At 39.2% G+C, this 9,290-nt stretch overlaps 1 protein-coding gene across 1 annotated transcript; it reads left to right on the top strand.

Annotated features, from left to right (window-relative positions):
* Nucleotides 1-1,583: 1,583 nt before the first annotated feature.
* Nucleotides 1,584-8,808, top strand: LOC143854666 (plant/protein). The gene is made up of 11 exons (XM_077364741.1): nucleotides 1,584-1,891; nucleotides 3,003-3,105; nucleotides 3,474-3,487; nucleotides 3,999-4,217; nucleotides 4,643-4,714; nucleotides 4,807-4,896; nucleotides 5,014-5,052; nucleotides 5,507-5,611; nucleotides 6,149-6,314; nucleotides 8,053-8,162; nucleotides 8,523-8,808. The coding sequence occupies exons 1-11, from the start codon at nucleotides 1,697-1,699 to the stop codon at nucleotides 8,607-8,609; spliced, it is 1,200 nt and encodes a 399-aa protein (XP_077220856.1). The 5' UTR covers nucleotides 1,584-1,696; the 3' UTR covers nucleotides 8,610-8,808.
* Nucleotides 8,809-9,290: the final 482 nt, after the last annotated feature.

Genomic DNA, 9,290 nt, shown 5'->3' with positions numbered 1-9,290 from the left:
GCTCTCGAAGAATACTAGCAATCTTCTTTTCTTAGCTCCGTTCAGTTCTCCATTCTGTTGGTTGCTCGGCCTGACTTGAGAGGGTTCCCCTGGAGTTCTAACTCCGGGTGGTCCTTAACTTTTTGTTTGTGGATGCAGGTTGCCGGTTGAGCTCGCACCACTGAGCGGAATCCAACAAGAGCACGACCCACGCATCCGAGTTGTTCGAACTCAAATATAGATTTGAGTAGCATCAAGGAGCTTGGCAACATCAGGACTCGTTTCAAGAACGAAAATGTTAGGATTTCTTCCGTGCTTTTAAGAGATTCTGCTCGTCATCAGGCTTGGAGTTTCTGCCAAGGGAAACATACCTTTTTTGCTGCTAAGAGACGGAAAAGAGGGAAAGAATTAGCCTAAAAACTCAAGCTACACGTAAGATATTTTATTTTATATGTTACCTTAAAAAATATGCGGAAGCCTATAGAACAAACAAAAAGCCCACATCAGCGGAATAGTCAGGACTTTCTTTTCTTTTCCGCGACTGGAAACTTACTGAACAAGACCTAAGTTATTAACTCTCTATTTTTCAGTGACTAAGCCTATGTCCATTTACTCATTTTTGCTGTGATTTTTTATAGAGATTGTCCACTAGGATGATCTCCGTTTAAGCTTCATTATGTGTTGATGCACATCTTGTTTGTCATTTACTCACAGTTTTGTTCTTCTATAATATATGTTGATGCACATCTTGTTTGTCATTGTTCTTCCTTTTCAGTTGTGGATCTTAGGTTAGTGTAAACCTCGGTTTTACTATTTGAGAAGCGGAATATCTGGGGTTATGAAACCCGTCTTTCTCTGTTATTAGTAATTCTCTTTTTCTCTTTTAGCCTTAAGCTTATAATTTGTACCTGTACACATGGTTTTAAATTTCACCGAAACCGAAATTTTCCGAAATTTGATTTTTCGCCATTTACCAAATTTCAGATTTTGGTCCAAAATTTCGATTAAATGGGATTTTATTTTTTTTAAAAGTGTTACAAAATTTCGGTCCGAAATTTCGAACCAAATTATCAAATTTCGGACCAATTTCGGTTTTCGGTGGGGTCCGAAATGGTTACCGAAACCGAAATTTTAAACCATGCATGTACTCACTGACCTAGACCATGTGATATGAGGGCTCCCTCTTGGATGGGCAAAATCCCAAAAATCACACTGCTAAGAGGATCTCAACCGTCCCGATCGACAATGTACAAACTGGCAGTTACAGAAGAACAGAAAAAAACCCGTATTCAATGGGCCCGGTCCAGTGATTAGACGGTCAGGATCGCTCGTTCGATCCGTGATTGGTTTAGTCTTGAAGCCAATCACTGCCATTCCCATCACTCCTAATATGGGAAAAAGGAGGAAAAAAAATAAACATAAAAATCTCTTTCCAAACTCTAGCGGTGCATTGCACATGAATGTACAGTGAGAGGGAACACAATGTGGAGGAGATAAGAAGAGAATATGAATGTAGAGAAAGACAAAAGCTTGTGGTCACGAGCACTGCCATTAGTTGAATTTTTTTGGATAGAAAACAGAGCAGACAAACTGCAATCAAATAATTCACGTCCATGAACGAAAAGGACCCATAAAAAGCTGCAAATCCCACCATTTCTCTAACACCCTCCTCCATATATAGAGCAAGATATTAAAAACCCACTTCACTTAGAGCACCATGTTTTCTTCATCTCTGTGTTCTCTTCAGTTTCTCTTCTTATTCTTCTCTTCATATTTTCTCTCTCTTCAACATCTGAACGCCATAGGCAACATTTCAAGGGTAGAAGAGGCTGAAAATTTCCATATATACTATGGGCAGACCTTCAAAGTCATCAAGAATGGTTTTGATGGCAAGAGTTATCTTCTCATCCAGGTACATTTTTTAGTAGGCTACTCATATTGGCACTACCATGTTTTAATAATTGCACAAACTCAGTTTGTCTTTTCTGTTTTAATTTGCTTCTGAGAACTGTAATAACTTTTGACAGCTGTTTAAATAATAAAAGACATGATGGGCTATGCAATTATCAAAACATGGTAGTGCCAATATTAATAGCGTTTTAGCATAATGTAGGGTTTAATTAATCTACTAGCAATGCAACTCGGGTCAGTGGGGCAGGTTCAACCCTATTTCGGCCCGGGTTAGGTTGGCATCTCCTCACGTTGGGTTGGGTTAGGGTTGTGGTGTTGTAAAAGGACATCCCGGATTAATTTTGAGTTGGGTTAGGGTTGAGGCTTTCGGCAACCTGGCCCGATCTGAATACGACCTCAGTCCTCTAATTTTATTGTGATTTTCAATATCTCAGGATTATGATTTTTTTTATATTTTATATTTTTATTTTTGCCCAAGCCAACCCTAACCTAACCTAACCCAACTCAATCCGACCCAATTTAGAAAAAAAATGAGTAAGATGGGTCGGGTCAGGGAAATTGAGAGATTTAGAGGCAGGTTGGATAAGGGTTGATCATCCTGGATCTGGATCTGGATCTGAGGCTCGGGTTGGGTTGAGTTAAGGTTGAGGGAATGTTGCCTTTGGTTTAAGTAGGGTTGGCCTCAACCGTACATCTGATAGGCCCTCGCTTTGGATCTCCCATGACCCAAAAATACACCAATCATGAAATTCAACATCTAGTTTCAGCTGTTAAATGTGAACCGTCCATGCTTAACAATAAAAATACACAGTATTTGATGTACAGTTTGATGATTGATTTGATTTTTGGGCCGTAGAGGATCCAAACCATGTCCCTATCAAATAGACGGTTCCGATCAACCAAATGTGAGACCCACTGCCCCATTGTGGGTAGTAGGGGGCTTATTGTGTGCCGAACAATCTGAACCATTGGATGTGTGAACTACAGATGGTGGACAGTCAAGATGTTGCAATGAAATCGAATTAAGTGAATATGGCTCAGTTCAATAGCCATTACAGCATTTCCACGCCTTATCCTAATTTTCCTTATTCTAATTTTCTTGTGCGGTTCAGAATAATTCCAGAATGGCGGCGAGGACAAAATACTGCACGGGAAGAATCAAATCCTTTGTCATCCCTCTCTCAAATTACTCCATTGACACCTCTGCTTTCCCAGGTTATTGTAATAATACCCTTATATTTGGTCTAAAATTACAAAAATACCAACCAAATCTTTTGGTATATATTTATGTGAAAGTCAAGCCTTCAACAAAAAAAAAGGGTATTATAGTAATTTAAACTCGTTTAATCTGTAATTGGATTGCCGGAATCAGGCCGACATAATATTCTGATTCTCCCTTGAAAGGAATGAGAAAAATTAAAATAAAAAGTCCGACCGGGGTGGAATCATGGGCGAGAAATAGATTCTGGCATTTCCCCTTACAATTGGGCCAGGGTCTCTTTCGTCAATATAAAAGACAGGGGGCGGTTTCTGTAATTTTGCCTCATTTTTCTGACTTTGTCTTCTCTTTTGTGGACTTCCAGTGTCATTCTTCGAGGTGAGGATTGCAAACTTCAACTAATGCTGAGTGCATCTTTTTAGTACAGTACCCAAAATACCCTTCATTTTTCTTTGTAAAGATTCATCATGCCCTGCTTAACCTTGATCTGGGCCCACCTACATGACCTAATCTGATTGGATCTAGGAAAGAATTCCTTGAATAAAATGCATTGAAAGAATTCTAAGATTCAATAGGAATGAAATTTTCCAAGAAAATGGGAAAAAATTTTACACTGAAAAGAAATTCCATAAAAAAAAACAGAGTTAGCCGAATGCTGGAAACTCACTTCCTATCGAATTTTTTTGTCCCAGACATGGTGGGAGTGATGGGACCTCTTCTACCTGAGAAGGGTTAAATTTTTACCCCCATTATGGGTGTAAAATTTGTTTTATGCCCATTTTACGTCGAAAGAAACAAATGACTTAAAGGGTAAAATCATCATTTGGCTAATGATGAAAATTAAAGGCAATTTTACTCCTTTTCTCTTCTACTCTCATTTGTTTTGCAGCTTCTAGGGTTAGTAGAGAGGTTGAAGGGCATTACCTCAGATTCTATCACTTCTCATTGTATACTGAAATCATATGCCGATGGGAACATTCAGATTGTGAATAAGAGTGATATACAACAGCTTACAAAATTCACTGCTCATTTTGTTAGTCATATAGATGGACAAGAGGCCTGCAATTTTGCCACTTTTGCACCATCAGATGAGGATAATCCATTGCAGGTAAACCATACATCAATACATACTTGCATGCATGATCATCCAGGTCATTCATATAGTGGGCCCTACGACAAATGTTTCACCAATTGGACAATCCAACGCATCTGATTGGCGGCATGCAAATGTATGGTTGAGATTGAATCTATACAATGCTGGGCCCAAGCAGAAAGGTGCTTTTGTTTAGGACCACCATAAGGCCACAAGATCAGTGGTCTGGATCACAAAAGAATTGGCCCGACCTGTAGTTTTTAACTAACCAAGCATTGTATAATCCCTAGCTGATCATCCACCGTTCATTACCGAAAGGATCTCCAGATAGTGGACTATCATCTCGTCTCGAGATCATTTCAAAAATCGACGGTGGATGATCGACCATATCTATACATATGATCACTCATAATTCACTGTTTCTTTATTTGTTTTCTTAGAGAGCAGAGTGGATTAAGTACTTGGGTGCTTTCGGAAACTCAGAAGCGCTCGCTAATCAAGTCTTTGATTCAGTTAAGTACTCTGTTACAATTCTAGGGTTTTTAACATGTTACAATTCTAGGGTTTTTCTAGCTCTCTTTCTCATTGTTGTTTCTCCTTGCAGGTGAAAGGAAACTACATGTGCTTGAGTAGTGCAGCTACAAACATGACAACATCTTTCAAACCAGTTGTAGCATGGTTACAATATAATGAGGTAAGTTAAAAGTAATAAACACTTGTGGTATTCTCTATTTAGATGAGAGGTAAAACTGGAAATGGTGTAAATATCTAATTTTAATCACCCTTCTTTTAATTTCCCACCTTTTTGCAGGGTGTCTGGTCTTTTACTAATGAAGCATACAAATTAAAGGTATGGATTAAAAGGGAAATTATACGGTGGTTACAAAGGTATTATTACTGTGGAATAGACACACAGAAAAGGTACGGTGGGTCCACCTAATTGGATGATCTAAACCATTCATTTGTTAGTCTATATATTGTAGATAGGATGTGCCCTAAAAACTCTTATCCATAGGAAGATCCGAACCCTATGATATATATTTTGTGTAAAATGGATGGCTCAGAAAGCTTAAAAAATTAAGGTATATAAATCTCCACAAATTGAAGGGTTAGGATCATCCTATCAAGAAAAGGCCTTACAGCGATGATCGACAAATGAACGGTTTAGATCATCCATAATAGATGGGCCCTTCTACAACTTTTTCTGGGATGTATTTTCACAGAAATACACACTGCCACCAAAGGGCATTTTTTTCATGCTAGTTTTTTTTTTTTTTTCCTGTTCATCTGTTTTGCTTAAGCAGTATGTGATGGATGCGGGTGGAGAGAACATAGACGATTCCATAAGTGGAAATCTTTACAATGTTTCAAGTCCAGCAGATGTGGAAGATTTCCATGCCATTTTATGTGTAAGAATCCAGTTTCAATGGTACTTTAGTCCATTACAAAACAAAGGGTGTTTTGGTCATTTAATCATCTTGATTGGGCCCACGCGCATATGATCGTCTGGATCTAGACAGTTCATCTTATAGATCCCACCATGGATTGGACACAGCTCTGAAACCAGTCCAATCGAGTGATCCTAACCATCCGATCGAAAGACTCAGCACATAAAATATAGACCATTTACTTTCTCCTTCCTTGGAACTTTTCATCCTTCGATCTATAAGCCAATGTTCGGAAGCTTATGACCGTCAGATCATAGCGAATTTCGGGCTACACCCAATTCACAATAGGACCCACTGGATGAACAGTCCTGATCATGCGGGAATTTTACATCTTTTTTTAAATTTTATCTATGAAAAGTGGCTTACATAAAATGAAAGTAGCTAGCTATTGATACCCACTCCCTATTTAGAATGTTTCTAATGAAAATATTAAAAATAAAAGAGATTGGGGGGGTGGTGATTGATGAAATATGTGATTTTTTTTTCGCCTTTTTGCAGACAATGGATGTAGTGATTGATGAAACATACGCTCCAAATCCAGCAGAGTACACTCTCTCTACATTCGTTAGCAACATCATTGTAGAAGATCTCTCTTGTTTCACTTTCCTCACAAACAAGAGGCTTTGGAGATATGACAAAAGATTCAGAAATTCTGCCACACTTGGTAAGATATCATCAACATCATTAGGGGTGTGAATGGCTCTCAGATGCACCCATGTCTATATCATCATCTTCTCAAATCTTAGATAGACCAGATCCTAATCAGAGAACTCCTTGGATCTTATTTTGGGCTCTTTGGATTGTTGGAATCAAGAACCAGAACCGGCATCCTATTCTGATTCCTATTCTGATTATCCTATAAACAAAATGGGAAAAGGTTAATATAAAATTCTAATAAAAAATTCATTCCGACGGAGAAGGAACAGAATACCACCTCGAGCGATGGGAAAGTGATTCTGACATTTTCCCCCCTTTAATTCCACCTGGTGTCAATTATACCCTTTGATTCCGTTCATTTTTTTGAACCAAATGTCAGAACCGGGCAGAATCAAAATAAAATGTCAATTCTAATGCTTGATTCTAACAATCCAAATAAACTCCCAAGCCCTGTTCGTTTGAGATTGTGACCACCTATTGTAAGTCCCCCAATCAATTATTGGAGCACCTCTACAACAAGGCAATAATAAATTCACACCCACTGTAGGATAATTCGCACCCCTTTAAAAGAGGATATGTGGCAGACTTTTAACGCTTTCTAACGTAAAAGGGGTGCGAATTTAGGGCCGTGATAAATTCCCCACCTACTCACCCACCCACCCCTCACTTACGCACCCAGACACACGCACGGGCGCACAAATACACCCCCCCCCCCCCCCCCCCCCCTTTCCCTTTTAACAGGAATCGTTAAGTTTTAGTGGTTATGGAGTTCACGCTTGCTCCTCCGGCCCTTAAAGATATCCTAACGAATTTATGTTGAAGTGGTGTATTCTTCTTTCAAGGGGGGTGAATTTACCACTGCCCCGAATTTATCATCGCCCTTACAACAATCGTGCAATGTCTGCTACTACTTACGGGTGCAACTTGGGTCAGGCTCAACCCGAACCCGACGGGTTCAACTGGCATTTTCTCAGGTTGCATTGGGTTAGGGTTGGGAAAAGCCAACCCAATTTAATTCTGGGTTTTGGGTTAGGGTTGAGGCCTTGGCAACCCAACCCGAACCCGACCTCTATCCTCTAGTTTTCTCATATTTTTCTAGGTAATGCTTTTTTCTCTTGTATTTTTCTATTTGACTCGAGATGTACCCGACTCAACCCGAACCTGACCCGACCCGACCCGATTTGGAGGCGGGTTGAGTTAGGGTTGACCATCCTCAACCGGAGGCTCAGGTTGGGTTGGGTTGGGTTAGGGTTGAGAGAATGCAATCTCGGGTTGGGTTAGGGTTGGCCTCAACCCGACCCAATCCGGCCCGAGTTGCACCACTACTACTATTTCATAAGCCAAATAAGAGAATATGTACATTTTTGCCCTAAAAAGTTACTAAAGTACCTTTATACGTCTTATACAATGTTATGATAATATTACTAAAATACCCCTGTAGGCTAATTTATATAAAATGTGTGGCCATTTTTGTAATTCGCCTCAATATGAAACCATAATTTGTTTGGACCGTAATCGGATTTTGATATGTAGATATCCATTAAAGATCCATCGGAGTAGAACTAGTGTCCAGGATTCATCTTAATCAGATTGAGGATCATCGGATGGCCCAGATCCATCAACAACCCCAATCATCATACATCACATGTCATTCATATCAAGGTGTCATGTCACATGCATTATCATCATCATCATCATATAGTTGTGGGCTGATTGTTTCATGGTTTGAATGGTGGGTATTGAAGATTGGTATGATGGTGGCGTCTCCCAACCTCAGCTGGTACTAGCTGATCTAGTCGAGGCCTCTTTTCCAACTGGGAACTACACCACAACTTACTTCAGAAACCTTGCCAAGGTGGGTTACACTCAACATATATATTAATCTTAATCTAAATCTAAATCTAACTACTGTACACACCGAAACTCAGTGTATAAATTCATCTCTTCCATCAATCCATGCACATGCCATCAATGCTACCATACATCATGACTACTTGTAGGATGCTCAAAAATCACACCAAACAAATGATCCTAACCATTCAATCTATGGACTTTTCCATAGGGCTCATTGAGCAGAAGTTCGGCTAAGGGCATGTTCTTTAACCCTTCTCCCGAACACCTGCACTTCTGCACTTTTACCATTCGGATAATGGAAAAAATTAGTTTTTTAATACGTAGTTATTAGCCATTAATAGTTTTATGTATACATAATCAGGAAGAAGGGGTTATAAGCATCGGTCCCGAGATGTGCGACAGAGATAGCTCCATGCCTATGGACCCCACCATAGTCCCTTGTCAATGACAATAGATGACTCTAGGTTTTCTTTTTCCTTTTTTCTTTCAGTGAAACTTTGTAATTAAAATAGTTCATATTTTTCATACTGTGACATTAGACAATGTAATCAATATTCACATTCCCTTGTTTTGATAATGGCACTTAGCACATTATTCAACACTTTTTTATGTTAGAGTCAAACAAGGTTGCTTGAAGCATTACACCCTCGGTATTTAATTTGGAATACCTAGTTTCTTGCCTCCAGCTCCTATATATAGAGATATAATAGGGTTATTGACTGGTTAATGGACTCTAGCCCATGTAGGCCCACTACACCGGTCCATTATCTTATTGGTCTTATATTAGAACATACATGGGTTATATCATATACCCAACATTTTATTTCCTGTTTATAGCTTTTTTATAGGTAATCTAGGATTAGGTGGACTCCTACAAGTATATTAATTAAAGAAAGATTATATAATAGCAAGAGCAAGACCACTGCCCAATCCTTAGAACAACATCTAAGGAAGAGGGCAGAACAACCAGGGTTATGAAACTCTTGAAGACAAACTCAAACAAGCAAGATAAAAGAACATAGTGTTTTGATAATTGTAAGAGGAAGGATTGTATGAACCACCACATTGTGTTAGCAGTTAGGAAGAAAGGGGTGCCAAAATCAATGGCTGTGAGCTTAACTACCCATAT

The sequence above is a fragment of the Tasmannia lanceolata genome, unplaced genomic scaffold (assembly GCF_043159265.1).
Source record: "Tasmannia lanceolata isolate RefF3 unplaced genomic scaffold, GAP_Taslan_0.1 ptg000020l, whole genome shotgun sequence".
NCBI lineage: Eukaryota > Viridiplantae > Streptophyta > Magnoliopsida > Canellales > Winteraceae > Tasmannia > Tasmannia lanceolata.
The sequence above is the reverse complement of the archived record's forward strand: the minus strand, read 5'-3'. Positions and strand labels throughout refer to the sequence as shown.

What these genes read in the sequence shown, in the direction of transcription:
- LOC143854666 (XM_077364741.1), top strand. Translation starts at nt 1,697, where the DNA reads ATGTTTTCTTCATCTCTGTGTTCTCTTCAGTTTCTCTTCTTATTCTTC. An exon ending in AGAGTTATCTTCTCATCCAG is followed by an intron (nt 1,892 to 3,002) that starts GTACATTTTTTA and finishes TGTGCGGTTCAG; the next exon opens with AATAATTCCAGAATGGCGGC. An exon ending in ATGAGGATAATCCATTGCAG is followed by an intron (nt 4,218 to 4,642) that starts GTAAACCATACA and finishes TTGTTTTCTTAG; the next exon opens with AGAGCAGAGTGGATTAAGTA.